The sequence below is a fragment of the Lepidochelys kempii genome, chromosome 2 (genome assembly GCF_965140285.1).
Source record: "Lepidochelys kempii isolate rLepKem1 chromosome 2, rLepKem1.hap1, whole genome shotgun sequence".
Lineage (NCBI taxonomy): Eukaryota > Metazoa > Chordata > Testudines > Cheloniidae > Lepidochelys > Lepidochelys kempii.
In genome coordinates this window covers 200469745-200490795 of record NC_136381.1, presented here as the reverse complement: position 1 = coordinate 200490795, position 21051 = coordinate 200469745, and the positions used below count along the sequence as shown (strand labels likewise).

Genomic DNA, 21051 nt, shown 5'->3' with positions numbered 1-21051 from the left:
AGCAGCTGGGAGCTGTCCCTAATTAAAGTGGGCAAAAATATTCCTGCGATTTATTTGGTCACGTGATAGTCCAGTACGCTACCATTAGGCTGTCAGAGCTGTCCAGACGGGATTTTGATGGTGGTGGTGGTTTTTTGTTGTTGTTCTGGTTTGTTTTGTTTTTAGGTTTCTTTTGGTCCAGTTTCTTTCCTTGACCTAAAAATGAGACAAAGTTAAAATTCTATTTGATGTTTAAACTACTGAAAATAGTAATTAAACGTGCATGACTCAGGGCATCGTCTTAGTGTCTTCTGTCTTGGCTGTTCAGATTCATTTCTCAGTACCTTGTGATGTTTCAGTGCTTATTGAGACTATTGTCAAAGGAAACTATATTGTGGAATCTTAAGAGATGCAAAACATGCCTACTCAGACTCTTGTAGAAAGCTAGGCATGTACGAGATATGTTAGAGGGATCTTTTCCTGTCTGTCCTGAATGATTTAAGATAGGAGGCAGAGTAGCAGGGATGAGACTGTCTGCAGCCCTTACTCTTCAATTTACACAATTAGTAATAGTATTTATTACTTGTTTATGCTGCATAGTATGCAAAAATAGACCTGCCCTGCCCTGAAGAGCAGCTCTGTTGGTAACTCAGAATAACCACTTTGTACAGTGGGGGGTGTGTAATACATTTCTAGCAGGTACAGTGTGTGTGGGAGGGAATAATTATCTCTAAAATTATGGTTGTGCACTTGTATACATTTTTAAAAACAAGAGATCATGGCTAAATGCAACATCCCTTAATAAAAAAAAATCCTGAGAGCAGAAAACTTATTTAATACAGAATTTCCTGACTTGCATGTTTACATTTTCTGTGAAACTTCCAAAAGTAATGTTAAGTCTGCACCCCATCTTTCCTCCAATACCTACATCTGTCATTGTAGAGCAACCCAAACCCCTCATCCGCCACTGGTTAGGGACTTCTTGTGTCCTTCGCTAACCTCCCCTAAGTTCCTTCTCATGATATAGGTTAGAAACCCCCACTATGATATGGGCTACCAGAGTGGGGCAGAGTTGTAACATTATATAATGGACAATATATTGCAATGGATGAGGGGGGAGAGTTTGGGTCAGTGCTGGAAACAAATGTTTCACTACAATTTCATATTAAATGCTCAAACTTAAGTCTCTGTTTACAAAGCATTTTGCTCTTGGATCTTTTTTTAAAAGAAAACAGTTGTTTATATTTTTAAGACAGTAGATGAAGAACACTGGCACCTCTTACTAATGACCACCATCAGGACTCCATTTTTTATTCAATTGTTTACAATAGGTAGCTTCATAATATAGTGATGCCCAAACAACTTGTTTGTTTTAAAGTGTAAAACAAAAAGATAAATATTAAGGTAGAGAAGAGAAACATTATTTTAGTCTGTATGGTTTGAGTATTATATGAAACAGAAAATTTGTATCACTGTATTAGAGGCAATTCTGTAAGTTGCATAAAACCAAATGGTCAAACCATGATGCATTTTGTGTTTTATTAAACTGAAACACAGAATTCTGCCATAGAAATCATGCCCTTTTAAAGTCCAGTGCATTTTATTTTATGTAATAAGTTAAAAAATATCTTCACTTCAAAATTATTGCTCCTGTTTTCAACTTGTTTGGTGTTCAATTAAGACTGTTGCCATCACAGTTCGTAATTTAGCAGCATTAGAGTAGAAATGACTGAGGTGGTTTTGCCTGGGAATACCCAAATTCTTCCAATGTGGTGTTTGCTTGCATGTAGGTTTGATCTGGATCTCTGGAATGGGTAGTCTCGCTAAAGATTTTTGTTCTCATCTTTTGTTTTCCAGAGACATGTAACTCCAAAACTGCTTGGCCAATTTGCTTTAGATTCAATTCAAAAATAGGGCTCTGGATTTGAGTGAGAGTTAATAGTGGTTTTCCTCATGGTCCTAATTGAAATATTTGTTAGTTTTCCATGGGCTACTGAAATTAATTGTAGCTAATGAAATTCTTTTCTCACACCATCCTGTCAAGTTGACCTGAGGTGGTCGGTGGCATTTTAAGTGATATCCATAAATTGATTAGAATAAGCACAGTGCCAGAAATGTAGGCACATGGAGGATTTTAACAGTGAAAATGTAGCCACAGGATTTTAGATGCCTCCAGGGTTAGGCAGCAGCCAAGCAGGGGTTTTGAGGATCTTAGGTGATGCCTGAATATTGGATGTAGGTAGCAGATAGGCGCCTAAATCCTTTTGTTGATCTGGCTTTTAACACACCCCCAACCTCCACAAAACTCTCCCCCACAAAAGTTCTGGAGGTAGAGGGTTATTGGCTCTTGGATTTAATACAGTGTGTTGTAGCTATTTGTAGTGGAATCAGTTTATATTATTTTAAGTTGTCTTCAGAATGGTCAAGTGTATGACAGCTGCTAAATGTTGCATCAGTCTGTTATAATCATTTGAGTATAGCGGTGATGCAGATTATTGGAGGTATCAGTTGCATCTATGCACCATATACCTACATATTAATGTGTTCTTTTTAAACAGATAATTGCAAAGGATTTTAAGCAAAAAAATGTAATCCCTCATCTTTGACTACTTTTTGTATCTTCACTGAAGTTAATGCCACTGCACTTAAACTACATTCAAGTACCATCACTTTTCTAATAAACACTTGAGTATTGAGCCACTTGATAGTACCTAATCCTAACTTAAACCCAAGTAATGTTGCATTCTGTAACTGACTTGCATCTTCCCCTTTCAATCTTTTCTTTATAAGAAATCAATTATGCTATTTAAAAATTGAAATCCTCCAGCTATTTCACACTGTTAATTGAAATGAAAGGCTTGAAAGGTAAGCTACATGCATCACTTTTTAATAAAATATTGGGGAAATGTCTACTAATGTTTTACAAAGATGTGATAGATATATTTAATCCAAAACTCTATTAATATACTACTACATCTGTGGAAATGAAAGCACCTTGCATGCATTAATAACTAATTGGAAGCCTAATAGGGTATAAGACATTTCTAAGACTATTATGAATAATATTTTTGAAGTCATTTGGGTTTTTATTGAATAATAATTTTAAGTCATTGGGGGTTTTTTTTGTATTGATAGTCATTTGGGTTTAAACTAGAAATGAAATGCAAAATAAAATACTGAAATATTTCTCATAGGCTCTGAGGGCCTTATTTAGTATGCTGATCATGTTGCTTCCCCCTTTCCCGCCCCCACCCCACGTTGAAGTACTCCCAGTTGACAGTTCTTAATTTGTAAATTCCAGCAGTGCATTGGTATTAACAAATTGCAAGGACCTGTTCAATGCAGTAGTTCCATCTTAAGGGGGTTGGCTTGTGCAACTTGGAGTAATGATAGTGTTTCAACACCACTCCAAGAGGTAATTTCTTGGAGTAGTGGCTAAGGGCACCCAAGAGTGCCTTTTCAATAACTTTGCACAGTTAAGCTGGTGCCTGTCCCTAGGCAGGGCTTCTTGTAGAAATACAGTAGTATCACAGCCCATTACATGTCTAGTAGCTGTAGAGCTAAGCATCCAGATATACAGACCTGTATGGGGCAAAGAGAAATAATTAGGGAGGAGAGGGATATCATGAGTCTTTAGGGTACAATGGATTTTACCTTACATTAGTGTTTTTGTTCGAAGCCTCATTTCACAAGCTATGTGAAGCTTTGGGTTTGGATGTGAGAGATATTTTCCAATGTACAGTGTGTAATTTTTGTGTTAGTTTTCAGAACTTTACACATTGGGGAGGATGTGGGGAGACATGCAAAGAAATCTTCTAGTACGGGTCTTGCTATTAAAATTAATCATCAAAGTACCATGGGCATTTATTGGATTTGGAACCTAAAGATGAGATAATAGAGGTATTTGATACAAAATTCCTTCTCCCTTTGCTTACCCATACATAGAGGAACATGTTCACCAGCAGAACAAAGAACAGAAAGCCGTCCATCATCCTTGGGTGTTGGGACCTTTACAGTGTGATCTAACATTATTTGTATTTATTTATTTCTATTCATAACACAATTAATAAGCACCCATCAGTTGGATCCCGTCACATTATCACGTTCATATTGAATGCATTAGATGCCTTCCACCTCTAATACTAATGCTCCATAATTATTATAATGAATAAAAGACCTTTAATTTATCCCTCCACCCACATCAGTGCTAGGAGAAAAAGGTGGTCTTTGCAGTGTGTCTGGAATGTTAAATCCAAGATTTAACCCTGATTTTATGGAAATTTGCAAAAAACAGCTCTGTAAAATGGGCCGCAACATTAGGAAAAACCCATATCGTTGCTTCATTTTAGAAACCATTTTGCACAAAATATACTGTGACCAAGCAGGGAGAAGTTTGACATTGTAAAGCATCATAATATAGTTTTGATCCACTCAATTAAAGCAAATGAACTACTGCTGTTCAGTAATAATGTAGGAAATGTAAATAATATCTCCTGTTGATTACATCAAACTAAAAAAAAAAAAATCAGTGCACAATGAGCATAATTTTTTTTCACTCGAATTTGTTTAAGTAAGTACCAGTAAGCAAGTTTCCAATTTTAATGTGGTCTGTGAGGTTTAGCTCATTGGAACCCTGTAATAAAGCTGTAATAGGGCTAACATGAAGCAGCCCTTTCTAAATATAGAATTTTCTTTTGAAGTTGTGTAGTACTTAACTACTGATGTTTCTTGTTGCATTGAACTGGTGCTATCTGAAGGGATGTGCATTTTTATTTTTGTTTGTAAGGACAAATGGGGAAGTTGGTACTTCTTCCCAACATCCAGATCCACAGAATGGGATTTAAAGACACACAATCATTTTACCTCCTTCTCCAGACCCTTGCAATACAGTGTGCGCCACTTAGTCTTAACAATGGCTCAGATATGCAGGTATAAGATTGTAATGAAGCTTGGAAACAAGCTATCTACTTTTTATTACAGTCCTAACCTCTACATTGTGTATTAAATATCACATTGTTGAGATTCAACTATCTTTAAATCTATGGTATCATATTTATTCAAATTGGTTTTGTAGCTTTACCTCCTAAATGTATGTATCCTTTTTATTGCACAGCGCTGGCCCCAAAGGCGATAACATCTATGAATGGAGATCAACTATTTTAGGACCTCCAGGCTCAGTATATGAGGGTGGAGTTTTCTTCCTTGATATCACATTTACACCAGAATATCCCTTCAAGCCTCCAAAGGTAAGAGAGACAGCCTAACACTTTACTACCCAGTGATCTGCAGGATGTTTGCAGCATACTCAACGTTCATGGGACACAGTCAATTTGAAATCCAGTTGATATAAGAAAATGAGTTAAACCTGGTTTCAAGAACCACACCTGGAATCCCCTGCCCAGTTTTGGTGGGGTTTATTTTTCAATCATCTCTTTTCTGTTTTTTTTTTGTTTTTTTTTTAAAGTATTTTTCCCTTTCCCTGTTGCACAAACATGGGAAGCTGACTTACTACACAGGGGAAACTATGAAACCAAATATACAAAAAGTGCTGTGAAAGAAAGAAAACAAACTGGAAAAATAGAGGCAAATATTTCTTTCTCTCATCTCTTTCAGTTACAGTAAACTTTAAGGTGTGTTTTGTAACAACAGTAGGTTAAAAGATTTCAAGCACAAATATGGTTTTTAAGGCCCTGGTTCTTTTAGGGATTTGCTAATAGTTGATTTATGTGCATAATATCAATTTCTTAGTAGTGCTTTTCTGGATTCTGGATACAAGTTATATTTTGGAAGCTTGTCGTATTCTGTGTTGTTGGGTTCTATCACAAATCCAATACTAATGTAAGTAGATGTTCCTTTATGGTTCACACATGTTTGGGGATTCTTTAGGACAGTCTCTTAAGATAGGAAATTGCCGAATAAGGTTGCCTAAGGGTGGTTCCGGGTCTCATTGCTTTAGTATTTTTTTGTTGGCGGTGATGGTCATAAGGAAAATCCTAAGAGGATGTCAGCTGAAATGGATATATTCAGCAATGTTTCTTTCCAGTTGCTTCACCTTAGGCAGAAGTATGCTGCCATGAGAATCCTATATCCTATGGTGCTAAAGGATTGGTCACCATTTCATTGGCACTTTAGCTTGTCTATCCCAAAACGGGAAGAGCAAGTGCCATTAATCTCCATGAATGGGTCTGAGGCTGCAGACATAGAAGTTTTTAAAAATGAAAGTTGTTTCAAGTTCGGACTTAAAGTAAGCCAGTCAGTGCAAGAAACTTACAAAAAAGCCTATGACAGTGGCCAAAGTGTCTAGTTTTAGTATGTATAATGTAAATAATTTGTATTTATGGAGCACATTACATATTTAGAGTTCTGTGTTAACATTAATCCTCACACTATTCCTGCAAGATAGAACTATTATCACCATTTTGCAAGTGGAAGAGAGCGAAATACAGAGAGGGCGATTCAGGCTCTGGTTAGACAGGCACATGCTTAATTGCCCAAGGCCACCCAGAAAGTCACAGAGTCCAGATTAGAATTGAAGAGCTTTTGGCTCTTAAACTGTACTTTGTCCTCAAGGCTGCTGCTACTCTTCTGCAATATTACACCATGTAATTTCTCCAGTTCCCAAGAGTAGCATTACGGTGAGGCTGCATTTGGTTTGTGTTGAGGTGAAAATAGTAGCTTGGGTTGACCCAATCTGTGCTTTGATTTTTTTTGTATTAATAACCTCTAACTGCTTTTCCCCCCCAATCTCACTTTGCAGGTGTGTGTGTGTATGTGTATATATGTGTGTGTGTATATATAGATATAGATACAAAAATATTACCTTATCCTACCACTTATCTTTGTGAGTCATGGGATCAGCTTCTTTATCTCTTTTTTCCTAATGCAATAGTGGTTTCACATCAGTGCAGTGACCAAGACGAAGCTCTTTCAAGTGGGACCTTTCCGGGGGGAGGGGTGTTCAGTTTCATTATATTTTCTGCTCTTCTTCCATATGGCTTAGTGTTCTCTTGGCTTCAGATATCTCTCTGTATTGTCTTAATAGCTCAGTGTTTTCCAGATCTGATTTGATTTTGTTGTTGTTGTGTTGATTTTTCACCAATGATATAAATGCTGGAGTGATCACAAACTTTTACTTTAAACTAGGGCTGTCAGGCAATTAAAAAAGTTTATTGTGATTAATTGCACAATTAAACAATAATAGAATACCATTTATTTAAATATTTTTGAATGTTATCTACATTTTCAAATGTATTGATTTCAATTACAATACAGTGTACAGTGCTCACTTTATATTTATTTTTATTACAAATATTTGCACTGTAAAAAACAAAATAAATAGTATTTTTCAGTTCACCTAATACTAGTACTGTAGTGCAGTCTCTTTATCATGAATGTTGAACTTACAAATGTAGAATTATGTAAAAAAAACAAACCTGCATTCAAAAATAAAACAATGTAAAACTTTAGAGCCTACAAGTCCACTCAGTCCTGCTTCTTGTTTGGCCAATCACTAAGACAAACAAGTTTGGTTACAATTTTCAGGAGGTAATGCTGACCGCTTCTTTTTTTACAATGTCACTTGAAAGTGAGAACAGGCGTTCGCATGGCACTGTTGTAGCCGGCATTGTAAGGTATTTATGAGCCAGATGAGCTAAAGATTCAATGTCCCTTCATGCTTCAACCACCATTCCAGAGGACATGCATCCATGCCGATGGTGGGTTCTGCTTGATAACGATCCAAAGCAGAGCAGTCTGGCGTATGTTCATTTTCATTATCTGAGCCAGATGCCACCAGCAGAAGATTGATTTTCTTTCATCGGAGTGTTGCTCTTTTAAGACTTCTGAAAGCATGCGCCACACCTCATCTCTCTCAAATTTTGGAAGGCACTTCAGATTCTTAAACCTTGGGTCGAGTGCTGTAGCTATCTTTAGAAATCTCACATTGGTACCTTCTTTGCATTTTGTCAAATCTGCTGTGAAAGTGTTCTTAAAATGAGCATGTGCTGGGTCATCATCCCAGACTGCTATAACATGAAATATATGGCAGAATGCAAGTAAAACAGAGCAGGACACATACAGTTCTCCCCCATGGAGTTAAGTCACAAATTTAATGAGCATTATCAGCATGGAAGTATGTCCTCTGGAATGGTGGCCAAAGCATGAAGAGGCATATGAATGTTTAGCATATCTGGCAGGTAAATACCTTGCAACACCGGCTACAAAAGTGCCATGAGAACGCCCATTCTCATTTTAAGGTGACATTGTAAATAAGAAACAGGCAGAAGTGTCTTCTGTAAATGTAAACAAACTTCTTTGTCATAGCGACTGGCTGAACAAGAAGTAGGACTGATTGGACTTGTCGGCTCTAAAGTTTTACATTGTTTTATTTTTGAATGCAGTTATGTAACAACAACAAAAATCTACCTTTCTAAGTTACATTTCACGAAAAAGAGATTGCACTATAATACTTGTATGAAGTGAATTAAAAATACTATTTCTTTTGTTTATCATTTTTAGAGTGCAAATATTTGTAATAAAAAATAATAGTGAGCACTGTACATTTTGTATTCTGTGATGTAATAGAATATCAATATATTTGAAAATGTAGAAAAACATCCAAAAATACCAATTGAAATTTATTATTCTATTGTTTAACTGTGTGATTAATCACACTTTTTTAAATCGCTATAAAAATTGAGTTAATCGCATGAGTTAACTGTGATTAATCAAAAGCACTACTTTAAACATATTTGTACATTTTTTTTAGATTTTATTTTTGTTTTCCATGTCACTGGCTTTTGTATCATCAACAAAAATTGTACATGGTGAACAGCTAGTCTATATGTGCATTAAAAACATCAGAGGTCTGAGTTTCTACTTAAGTGCAAATCACTTAAATCCTTTCCTCATTGCCTCAGTTAGGCAGAGCTCCTCTAACTAGAAAACAGTCACTTTCATAGAATCATAGAATATCAGGGTTTGAAGGGACTTCAGGAGGTCATCTAGTCCAACCCCCGGCTCAAAGCAGGACCAATCACCAACTAAATCATCCCAGCCAGGGCTTTGTCAAGCCTGACCTTGAAAACCTCAAATGAAGGAGATTCCACCACCTCCCTAGGTAACCCATTCCAGTGCTTCACCACCCTCCTAGTGGAAAAAGTTTTTCCTAACATCCAACCTAAACCTCCCCCACTGCAACTTGAGACCACTATTCCTTGTTCTGTCATCTGGTACCACTGAGAACAGTCTAGAGCCATCCTCTTTGGACCCCCCTTCAGGTAGTTGAAATCAGCTATCAAATCCCCCCTCATTCTTCTCTTCTGCAGACTAAACAATCCCAGTTCCCTCAGCCTCTCCTCATAAGTCTCCTTATAATTTTTGTTGCCCTCGACTCTTTCCAATTTTTCCACATCCTTCTGGTAGTGTGGGGCCCAAAACTGGACATAGTACTCCAGATGAGGCCTCACCGATGTTGAATAGAAAGGAATTATCACGTCCCTCGATCTGCTGGCAATGCCCCTACTTATACAACCCAAAATGCCGTTGGCCTTCTTGGCAATAAGGGCACACTGTTGACTCATATCCAGCTTCTCATCCAGTGTAACTCCTCCCAGTTTAGTGTCATCTGCAAACTTGCTGAGAATGCAATCCATGCCATCCTCCAGATCATTAATGAAGATATTGAACAAAACTGGCCCAAGGACCGACCCTTGGGGCACTCCACTTGATACCAGCTGCCAACTAGACATGGAGCCATTGATCGCTACCCATTGAGCCCAACAATCTAGCCAACTTTCTATCCGCCTTACAGTCCATTCATCTAGCCAATACTTCTTTAACTTGCTGGCAAAAATACTGTGGGAGACCGTATCAAAAGCTTTGCTAAATTCAATGAATAACACATCCACTGCTTTCCCACCCATGCACAGAGCCAGTTATCTCGTCATAAAAGGCAATTAGGTTAGTCAGGCATGACTTGCCCTTGGTGAATCCATGCTGACTGTTCCTGATCACTTTCCTCTCCTCTAAGTGCTTCAGAATTGATTCCTGGAGGACCTGCTCCATGATTTTTCTGGGGACTGAGGTGAGGCTGACTGGCCTGTAGTTCCCCAGATCCTCCTTCCCTTTTTTAAAGATGGGCATTATGTTAGCTTTTTTCCAGTCTTCCGGGACCTCCCCCGATCACCATGAGTTTTCAAAGATAATGGCCAATGGCTCTGCAATCACATCCGCCAACTCCTTTAGCACTCTTGGATGCAGCGCATCCGGTCCCATGGACTTGTGCTCATCCAGATTTTCTAAATAGTCCTGAACCACTTATTTCTCCACAGAAGGCTGGTGACGTCCTCCCCATACTGTGCTGCCCAGTGCAGTCCAGTCTGGGAGCTGACCTTGTTCGTGAAGACAGAGGCAAAAAAAGCATTGAGTACATTAGCTTTTTCCACATCCTCTGTCACTAGGTTGGCTCCCTCATTCAGTAAGGGACCCACACTTTCCTTGACTTTCTTCTTGTTGCTAACATACCTGAAGAAACTCTTCCTGTTACTCTTAACATCTCTTGCTAGTGGCAACTCCAGGTGTGATTTGGCCTTCCTGATTTCACTCCTGCATGCCCGAGCAATATTTTTATATTCCTTCCTGGTCATTTGTCCAATCTTCTACTTTTTTGTAAACTTCTTTTTTTGTGTTTAAGATCAGCATGGATTTCACTGTTAAGCCAAGCTGGTCGCATGCCATATTTACTATTCTTTCTACACATCGGGATGGTTTGTTCCTGCAACCTCAATAAGGATTCTTTAAAATACAGCCAGCTCTCCTGGACTCCTTTCCCCGTCATGTTGTTTTCCCAGGGGATCCTGCCCATCCTGCCCCATGCTTTGATAAGCATCCATAAATTTTGGTCAGTCTATACCACTGATGATTTTTTTTTCTTGTTCTTACATTAACAAATATGGCTTATGCTTTAATACCAGATAGTTAACCTTCTGTACTGAAAATCGGTCTGAAAAAAGTTGTTTTCTCAGGCTACCCAATTTTCATCTCCCGTGCTCAGAGCCAGTGTGCATTTGCAAATTAGAATGCTTGAACTTTCTGTGAATTTGGTCTTTAGTTCATCAACCTGGAAATACTCATGCTTCCTTTTTGAAAGGTTTTATGGTGCATTTTAACAAACTGCCACCTGAAAGCTGGGGAGATAGTAATTTAGGAAAATCAGAGCTGAAGGTCAAAATAGTGAAGTATTAACCCAACAGTGGGATGGAATTGGAGGCTGCTTATGAGCCAATAGCAAAGTCTTGCCTGGGAACTGTACATGCATTGGACTTCCATTCTTCCTTGCCCGCCCCTATCCTGAATGGAGTGATCTGTTTTTTCAATTTCCTGTATCACCAGGTGAGGTCACCCAACTGCTTGGCCTGATGTACATGACGTAGACTAGGAAGCACTCATTGGGGTATATGAAGCAAAGAAATAGATGCCTTTTTGGTTTCTGTATATTGTACCTTTTAAAGCTTTTGATGTGCAGAGATCAGCAACTGGTTTTGTTCTCAATTGCTGTTGCCTGTTACAGAGGAGAGAGAGAAATACTGTGCTGTCTCCTGGAGATTATTTTGTTGCTTCCATACATAATATGCAAAAGCATGTACTTTTGTTCAACTGAAAATCAGAGTTATTTATAAAGAATGAAGTGTAATGTCTCCATGAGAGAGCATAGTGTGGGGGTGTCTCTTGTGTCACAGGCTACTGTGCCTCTGAGAACACAAAGATTGCAGCACTCTGCATAGCAGGCGAGTTCTTGGAAACTTAAAGATGCAGTGCCCAGGAAACTAGAGGCATTCGTTTCGTAGTTATGCATGCCACACCCCTACCAGTGCTCCCACTCAGAGACTGAGTGAGAGGGAGGGGCACGAACAGTGTTTTTTCACATTGCTGAATGCTAGAAGGATCCAGGAACGCAGTAGAACAGCTATGAGGGAGGACAGACGAGTTTAACATGTAGGCCAGTCTAATCCCAGAAAAAACACTGGTGCATTCTTCTTATGCCACACGCCTCCTGAATGTGTCAGAACTACCCTTGTTACCAATAAACAGACAATGAGATTCATGGGCATGGACAGCTGGCAAATTCTGAGGATTTAGGGCATGATCTGACAGCTCTTACTCAGGTGAACAGTTATAATTCATGGTCATTGGGAAGTTTAGAGGAGTGAAGTTTTGGAATAGCCTTCCAAGGGAATCAGTGGGGGCAAAAGACCTATCTGGCTCTAAGATTAAACTCGATAAGTTTATGGAGGAAAGAAAAGGAGTACTTGTGGCACCTTAGAGACTAACCAATTTGTTTGAGCATAAGCTTTCGTGAGCTACAGCTCACTTCATCGGATGAAGTGAACTGTAGCTCATGAAAGCTTATGCTCAAATAAATTGGTTAGTCTCTAAGGTGCCACAAGTCCTCCTTTTCTTTTTGCGAATACAGACTAACATGGCTGTTACTCTGAAGTTTATGGAGGAGATGGTATGATGGGATAACATGATTTTGATAATCTTTATTATGGTGATCTTTAACTATTCATGGTAAATAGGCCCAGTGGCCTGTGATGGGATGTTAAATGGGGTGGGATCTGAGTTACTGCAGAGAATTCTTTCCTGGGTATCTGGCTGGTGAATCTTGCCCATATGCTCAGAGTTTAGCTGATCGCCATATTTGGGGTCGGGAAGGAATCTTCCTCCAGGGCAGATTGGAAGAGGCTCTGAAGGTTTTTCGCCTTCCTCTATAGCATGGGGAATGGGGTCACTTGCTGGAGAATTCTCTGCTCCTTGAAGTCTTTAAACCACGATTTGAGGACTTCAATAGCTCAGACATAGGAGAGAGGTTTTTCGCAGGACTGGGTGGGTGAGATTCTGTGGCCTGTGTTGTGCAGGAGGTCGGACTAGATGATCATAATGGTCCCTTCTGACCTTAATATCTATGAATCTGTAAGTAGTTCCATTGACTTCAGTGGCACCACACACGTGAGGGAGGGTTGCAGGATAGACTTACTGTTCTCCAAAACATAGCGTTGGGACACTTTTTAATGTGTTTCTTCTTAATGTGAAGACATAGGCTACATTCAGCCTGGGTGCCTAAAATTAGGCTCCGAAGTATGTACTTAAGAATCTAAATAGAAGTGGATTGAATTTGCAGAAGTGCTGAGCTCTTTGAAGTCAATGGAGGCTACAGTTGTGCTGCCCCTTTGGAAATCTGGCTGCTTTTCATGGATTTAAAAACCTAATGTGAAAGAGATCTTAGTATCTGGTATTAAAGCATAAGCCATATTTGCTATTCTGTAAGAACAATGCGGAAAAAACATTGGTTCTCATACTGACTTTAGACACCCAAGTTTGAAAACTTTGGCCATGGCTTTGATAACATAAATTACTGCACTGTTGATTTTTGAATCTGTAGCCAGACCCGTGGAAACAGTATTGACTTGCTGTGTGGCCTTGGGCAAGTCACTTGAACTCTTGAACTTTTATTTCCTCATCTTGAAAATGGGAATTGTGGGATTATATAAATTCTATGGATTTAAGTGGAGTGAACAGGGAAGAGTTATGGCAGCTAGTAAATACAATCCATACCTGTTCTGCAATAGGGGAAGCAGTATTGCCAACCCCAGACGTTCAAAAATCATAAGTTAAGCCCCCAACATCACAAGATTGGTTTTAAAATTATGATTCTTTTCATTAAAAATGTGGGGTTCCTTTATTTGCCTTCTGGTTTTTAGGGTACACTTAAGTCACCTTTCCAAGCTTTTCTCTGCAACCATAAGGTCACGGAACCTTTTTAATTATTTTACATGAACGTGAGAATTCTCACAATCACTTTATCTCCAGAAGCAAAACTGCAAATATTACAAGACTTAAGATAAAATCATGAGATTTGGGAACTCTGAAGAAGGGAGGCTTGAAAAGCATTCTTCACCTCTGGAGTACTCTCATACAATACAACTTTGACATATTAGTTATCATCTGGTGGCCTATTTGAAATTAATTTGGTCATTGCCTTGCCATGCCGAACAGACAGGTGTCCATATCTCTCACCACTATGATAGTGCTCACCATGATAATAATTAGTGCCCTCAGTACTGAGACCCCTTTTGAAAGGGAGTGGAGACAACCATCCTGCTGACCCTAGAATTGGTTTCTCCAGGTCCAGATTAGAGAAATGCAGGAAGGTTTTTTCTACTGCTTTGGTCTCATTATTTTACCTGTTCTGAGTTGTTCCACAGCCTTAGAATTCTAAGGGAGCTGCAAAAGCCCCTCACTGCAGCAGCCATCCCAAGAGTGGAGGCCTGTCTCCTTCTGACACGGGGGGGATTCAGTGGGAATCTGCTACAGATATTGGCCTGGATGTGCTGTGGAGCTCTGTGGGCTCTTTGATAGACAGGAGACTTCAATTTTCAACATCGCACCTTCCTATACAATCCATTTATGTTAAAGCATGAGACTAAATTTTCTTCTCCACCTTTAACTGAAATATGATTTGCATTCAAAATGAAGAGAATTGTGCAACAAAAAAGAAATGTTCCATTAACAGGGAGTGATTTTTGTGGGAAACTTAGTATGGAGAGAAACTGACCATCCAGGTTGATCTTATGGTTCTTAAGAAGCATAAAGAATTCTGTTTTATCTGTACAGTTTGTGCAGATATAAAGTATAGCTTATTACTTCTAATTTTCATTTGCAGTAAATACTTCATCTTCTGTTACATTCTGTTAAATTTAAGCTAAAGTTAATTGAACTATTTCATACTTTTCTTCTACAAATGAAATGTAACCACTGTTTCTCTCGTTGCATAAAACAATCTGGAAAACAAAAGAAAGATTAACACAATAGTAATGTCCGCTTGTTTTAAAAGCGGATTTAAAACTGTTGTAATACAACTAGTTGACACCAGAGGGCAGCAGCACACCAGGAATCCGGAAAAAAAAAAAACACACCCAGTTTTTTTGATTATTCTGATAGGAAAGATATTAAATGGCACATTACATCTGATTCAGCTTTAGTATACATTTAAAGATTAACTTTACAGTTTAGCCTTGCAGAGCTGGAGTTACTTTTAATCTGAATTAAATGTTGGGTTTCCTATCCTTTTTCTGTTTAAATCTGTAAAGTCAAACTTATGACCTGTGTAGTTTTACATGTTAGCAAACAATCTTGTAATTGTGGTTTTTCTAGGTTACGTTTCGGACAAGAATCTATCACTGTAATATTAACAGCCAAGGAGTGATCTGCCTTGACATTTTAAAAGACAACTGGAGTCCAGCACTAACTATTTCTAAAGTTCTCCTCTCCATCTGCTCACTTCTTACAGACTGCAACCCTGGTAAGTCTCACATACCCTAACAGATAACATCTCTATTGATACGGCTCATCTGGCATGTTAGTAACTTACATCCTGATCCTGCATCATTAAAGTCAAAAGGAGCTTTGCCATTGACTTCAATGAGCATAGGATCAAGCTCTTAGAGAAGAGAATCCCTATGTCCCCACAAGATAGCCCAAGCTTTCTGTTCTCTTTGTGGGATAATAGAAGTTGTTCAGATATTCTGTATATGTCTGTAATCTATCTGTTCTTACACTGCACTGCAAAGAAAGCAGCAACCAGAACAATCCTGGACAATCAATCTGTAGATTGAAATTCCAGCTAAAAACAAAGTAGTGTTTTAAACACCATATTTGTGTGGGGGGTCTGCACCATCTGAAATTCTAGTGATTTGGTAATAGACTAGATGTATTTAAAAACTACCACCACAAAGAAACTTCCAGCCTGTTATCTTCTCAACTTTTCCTGGAAGCTCCAGTTCAGCTTTACAGTAAATTATTCGAGAATAAACTTCCCACCACCATATTTATATTTTTAGGAATTTATCTTATATATATAAAATGTAATTCCTATGTCAGTTAAGAACTGTTTTTAGTACATTTAATACTTCCCTCCTGTGTCCAGCTTAGTTAACAAAGTATATATCAGTAATATAAAATAAGCAAAACTTATAGAAATTCTTCTAACTTTTATAGAAGTGTAGTAGCTAAGGTGTTATGCTCTGTGTACTTCACCAAAAACACCTGATCTAATCTTTTCACGGAAGCCAGATTTATATTGATATAGGTGCACTTAGTGTCTGAGACATGCATACAGCTTTAGAAATGGTAAAGGAAATTGAAGCACACAGATCAGGTAAAGTTTACAATATAACCTACAAGGATGGCAAAGCATAAGTATCTGTTTTTTTACCTCCTTAAAACTTGAATTAGTGAATCCCCATCCCCCCCCCATTGAGCAATCACTTATAAAGCACCATAAATTTACATATACAAATTAAGACCTGTTCTCTACTTGGAAAGTCTAATAATCTATGTACTATACAATGGGTCAGTGTTCCACCATGTATTCTCCCCGCTTCCCCGCCACCACCCCAATGAGTGCTTTTGGGTAACCCATCAGACCAATTCTCAACTTTTTCTTTTATGTTTTTCCCAGTTCTCTTAACTAAAATGAGCAGGAACTTTTTTTTCCTTTTCAGCTGATCCCCTGGTTGGAAGTATTGCCACTCAGTATATGACTAACAGAGCAGAGCATGACAGAATGGCCAGACAGTGGACCAAGAGATATGCTACATAAAATGGATTTTTGTTAAACTCTTGCATTATTTGTCTGTGATGGAAAGAGCTGCTTATTGATTTTGAAGTGGGGGGAGGGAGGGTGCTGGTAAAGAGTAGGGTATTTCTATAACAGATTTTATTCAGTCTTTTATTTCCTAAGATTTTGTTGTTGTAACTTAAGGTATCTTGCTACAGTAGACAACTAGAATCGGGAATAGCATATTTTAAGACTGTCATTAGTTCAGCAATATTAGCTCACATATAGTAAAAAGAAGAATGTAAACTTAAACATTTTTTTGGTTCAGTTGCTTGCGATATGTAAAAGATAAAACAGCTTAATTTTGTACAGGTACATATGTTGACATTTATGTAAAAGTCCTTTGAAGACTCTACACACTGGGTTTTTTCTTTTTGTTTTTGTAAAAGATGTTGGGATTTTTTTCCCCTTGGGAGGGTGTGCTGGTATTTAACAATTCCTTTTTAAAGACTCATCTCATGATATGTAATATGGAGGAGTGGATATATGGCCTCATATAGGAAATGAGAAGTAGTTAATGTATTATTTTATATGCCAATCTACCTTTGTGAAAAGAATAAAGGTTTTAATCAGGATTTATGGCAACCTGTAGTGAAATACCTTAAGCTGTTTAAATGTAAGGCGTGGAATAGGAGTCACTCAGTGGATTGGTTGTATGTTGTGGGCTACTTAAGTCTGCATTTGTTACTGTGCTAATAAAAATATGTAAAAAAATGACTCCCGCTTAGTGACCTGCTTTGTTGTTTTGCTGAAAAAACTTCTCCCCACTATGTTTTGATGAAAGACCTATATTCAGTACCCACTATTTTTCCTTGTAAGCTAGCTGGTGTCTGAAAGCATTCAGGGAAGAGTTCCCTGCACTGATTTATCAATGGCAGTAAACTTGCCTAGATGGGTGCTTTGTAGTAAGCAGCTCCTACTGCTTCCATTTTTGAAAGGCTTTTTCTACATTAGTATGTACCGGCTGATAGCACATGAATAGAGAAACAGGGTGGGTGAGGCGATATCTTTTATGGGACCAACTTCTGTTGGTGAAACAGACAAGCTTTTGAGCTTACACAGAGCTCTTCAGGTCCGCCACAACACTGCCTACCGTAGGAATAGTCCAGCTCCATACAGTAGAACCTGAAGGGGTCTACATAGCATCCCTGCCCCAGCACATTGCTGAACATTCCAAGCTTCTTAACTTTAAGGTTAACTGCTCCCAAAACTGGTTTTGAAGTGCTGCCTATTACCTAAAACTGCAGAGAATGCAGCTGGAACAGTGAGACCAAGGACGGGCTGCAGGTGAGCCCCTGAGGGGAATGTCTGTCACAGCTGTAATATGAGAGAGGGAGCTGTACTTCCAGTTGGAGGAGGAGAAGGAATGGCATCATAAAAGAGATGGGCTGCAAAACTCATTCCTGATAATGCCACTTGTACAGCCCAGTAAGGGATAGGGACAACAATCTAGCTGTAAGGGAGCTATGTGATCAGTCTTCAACAGGTATTGAATCAATGGTAAAACAAAGAACAGAACACACTAGCCTTGCCTCAGTCTATCCCCTCCCTGCTGTAGTCACTGAACCACACTCTCAACAGCAATAGTTCACTGCCCATAGAAACCTACTAATCCTGCAGAAAGCTGTACATATATGCAAGTTTCACTCGGACACAACACCAGCGGCTCTGAACAGTTTGAGGGCTACAACTAGATCAGCTACTTTACTGCAAGGGACTGTAGTATTTAGAAAGGACACTAAGCCTGAGTGGCTAAAAAGCAGTAGGACAGACCTGTAAAGAAAAGGGCTTTTTTTTTAAAAAAAAATGCCAGTATCTAGTCTGACCAAATGAAAAGTAATGTGTTGGGTTTTCTTGCTTATGTGGTGACCAACTACTACTTAGTCACCCTGTCTAATCCCTAATGCCTTCTCACTTAAAATGCCACAGTGGTACGGCTGTAGTGCTTCAGTGTAGCCAGTCACTAAAGCAACCTCTGGGGTTCTCCTGTCATGTAGATCCATCTCCCTGAAAGATGGTAGCTAGGTTGACAGAAGTTTTCAGTGTAGACCAGTTAGAAACCACCTAGGTTCTTAATGCCCAAGCAGAGCAGTGCTGAGTTGTTAGTTTGGCCTGGCCTACACTGAAAAGTTACATTGCATAGCTGTGTGGCTCAGGGGTGTGAAAAATTCACACCCCTGAGAGATGTAGTTAAGATAACCTAGTGCTGCCTACAGGGAGGGTTAGATCAACAGAAGAATTCTTCCATTGACTTAGCTAGTGCCTGGAAGGTGGATTGCCAATGAGAGGACTCCTCCCAGTGCTACAGTGGCAAATTGATGCCATACTACCACCTGATTTCCTCTGCTTCAGACAAAGGGATCAGGTCATTTGGATCACAGCAAGGGGAGCAAACAATATAGAACTTTCTCTGTAGTAGGGGTGTCTAACCTGTGACTCTGGAGCTACATGCAGCTCTTCAGAAGTTAATATGTGGCTCCTTGTATAGGCACCAACTCTGGGGCTGGAGCTACAGGCACCAAGGGGCATTCACTGCTCAACCCTTGGCTCTGCTCCAACTCCACCCCTTCCTGCCCCTCCCCTGAGCCTGCCATGCCCTCGCTCCTCCCCACCAGAGCCTCCTGCATGCCACAAAACAGCTGATTGGGAGATGTGGGGAGGGAGGGGCTGACTGGCAGAACTGCCAGTGGGGTGGGGGAGCTAACAGGGGGCTGCGGACATATTACTGTGGCTCTTTGGCAACGAATATTGGTACATTCAGGCTCCTGCTCAGGTTGGCCACCCCTGCTCTATAGGATTCAGGCTATGCAGTGCAGAAGTAGATAGGGTACAGATCCACATGGTAACACTGTACTCTCCAACCTTAAAGGTCTTCTGACATGCTAGCATTATTTATCTTGCCTGCTTTCTCTGCTCTCTAATACACAACACCCACTTATGTGGTGACTTCATAGGTAGTATTTGGTTAGACACCTGGCAAGCCCATGTGGCTGATCTGAGATTGACTCATCTGCCATTCTCAGCATGGGTTCTCCACCTGCTGCTATGACAGCAGGGGTGGCACACCCTACTTCCTCTGTTATGGGGAGATGGGAGTGCCTTAAATTTGGTAACATGGGGCAGGTCAATGATGGCATGTAAAAGCTGGAGAACCACTGCTGGTAGAACAAACTAGTCCTATCTTCATCCCACTTCCAAAGCCAGTCAGTGGTCTCCTGCAAACACTCCATGTGTGGAGAAACATGGAGGATTCATGTACAGTCAGCAGGAAGTTAAAGTGGGTGGCGTTCCACTACTGCTCTGCTAGTACCAAAGCTCTTAGTCAGCTGCAATCCTTCAACAGAAACATGTGCAAAGTTCTAGCAGAGTGTAGCAGGAGCTTGCTCATTCATAAGGAATAACTGAAGATGTAATTGCTGACTCTCTTGTCATACGCCTTGGGCACAGGAAGAACAATGATCCAGAACTACCTCACGGGGCAAGACAAAAAACAGGTTCAAGTATACAGGTAATCCAAGTTACTCCATCATAAAAACTTGCTTCATTTTGGTAAACTGTATTATTGCACCACCCTTACTCGCTGTTCATACTTTGCACTGAGTTATTCATACCATTGTGTAGCAGAAGGATATTGCAGGTACATATTTAAAGGGTTAGTGCAGCCATCAAAATTGAGACTTTCAAATGACAGTACTCAGCAGCTTAAGTGTCACCACAAATAACTATTGAGGTCTTGCTGACTCAGGACAGTGCAACACTGTTTAAAATACCAAAAATGTTACTGAGTTACTCCTCCAGTTTGGAACTTCACTTGTCTGTTCACTGTTTCTTTCATATGGCTTTCCAAGCAACTTCTCTCTCTCTCTCTCTGGAAATGATTTGCTCTCCTGCTGCTTTCGCTCTATCTCCCTCCTCAGTCCTGTTCAGATTGTTAGGAGAGCAGAATCCTGAAATGTGTTGATCCGTCCTGTGAGGTCAAGTTCAGTATCATATGCATCTGCTGTTGGAAGCTGTGCCACTTTTTACAGCCGAGGGATCTGCAAAAGCATTTCTGCTGATCTGCCATGCGGAGCTGGCTGGCTGTCTTTTAGATATACCCACCACTAGCAGGCCTCTCGCTACACTCATTAAGCCTCTTCCACAAAGAGATACAGTGCTTCACACTGTTCTTTACTTAGGCTATGGCTACACTACAGAACTTACAGCCACTGCAGCTGCCCCACTGGTAGTGCAGATGCTCTAAGCTGACAGGAGAGAGCTCTCCCATCAACAGCTACTGCCGCCCACAGGGCTGGAGTAATTATGTTGGTGGGAGAAGCTCTTCTGCTGACACAATGCTGTCTACACATGCGCTTAGGTTGGTGTAACTTACTTTGCTGGGGGGGGGGAAGGCA

At 39.7% G+C, this 21051-nt stretch overlaps 1 protein-coding gene across 7 annotated transcripts in view; it reads left to right on the top strand.

Moving 5' to 3' along the window:
- UBE2E1 (ubiquitin conjugating enzyme E2 E1) overlaps positions 1–17374 on the top strand; it is a 62340-nt gene extending 44966 nt beyond the window's left edge. For all 7 annotated transcript variants that reach the window (XM_073333486.1, XM_073333485.1, XM_073333487.1 and 4 more), the window contains 3 exons: positions 5093–5225; positions 15193–15340; positions 16542–17374. In XM_073333486.1, coding sequence (XP_073189587.1) covers positions 5093–5225; positions 15193–15340; positions 16542–16639 — 379 coding nt within the window. In that variant the 3' untranslated portion in view covers positions 16640–17374. The remainder of the gene's footprint in view (positions 1–5092; positions 5226–15192; positions 15341–16541) is intronic.
- Positions 17375–21051: the final 3677 nt, after the last annotated feature.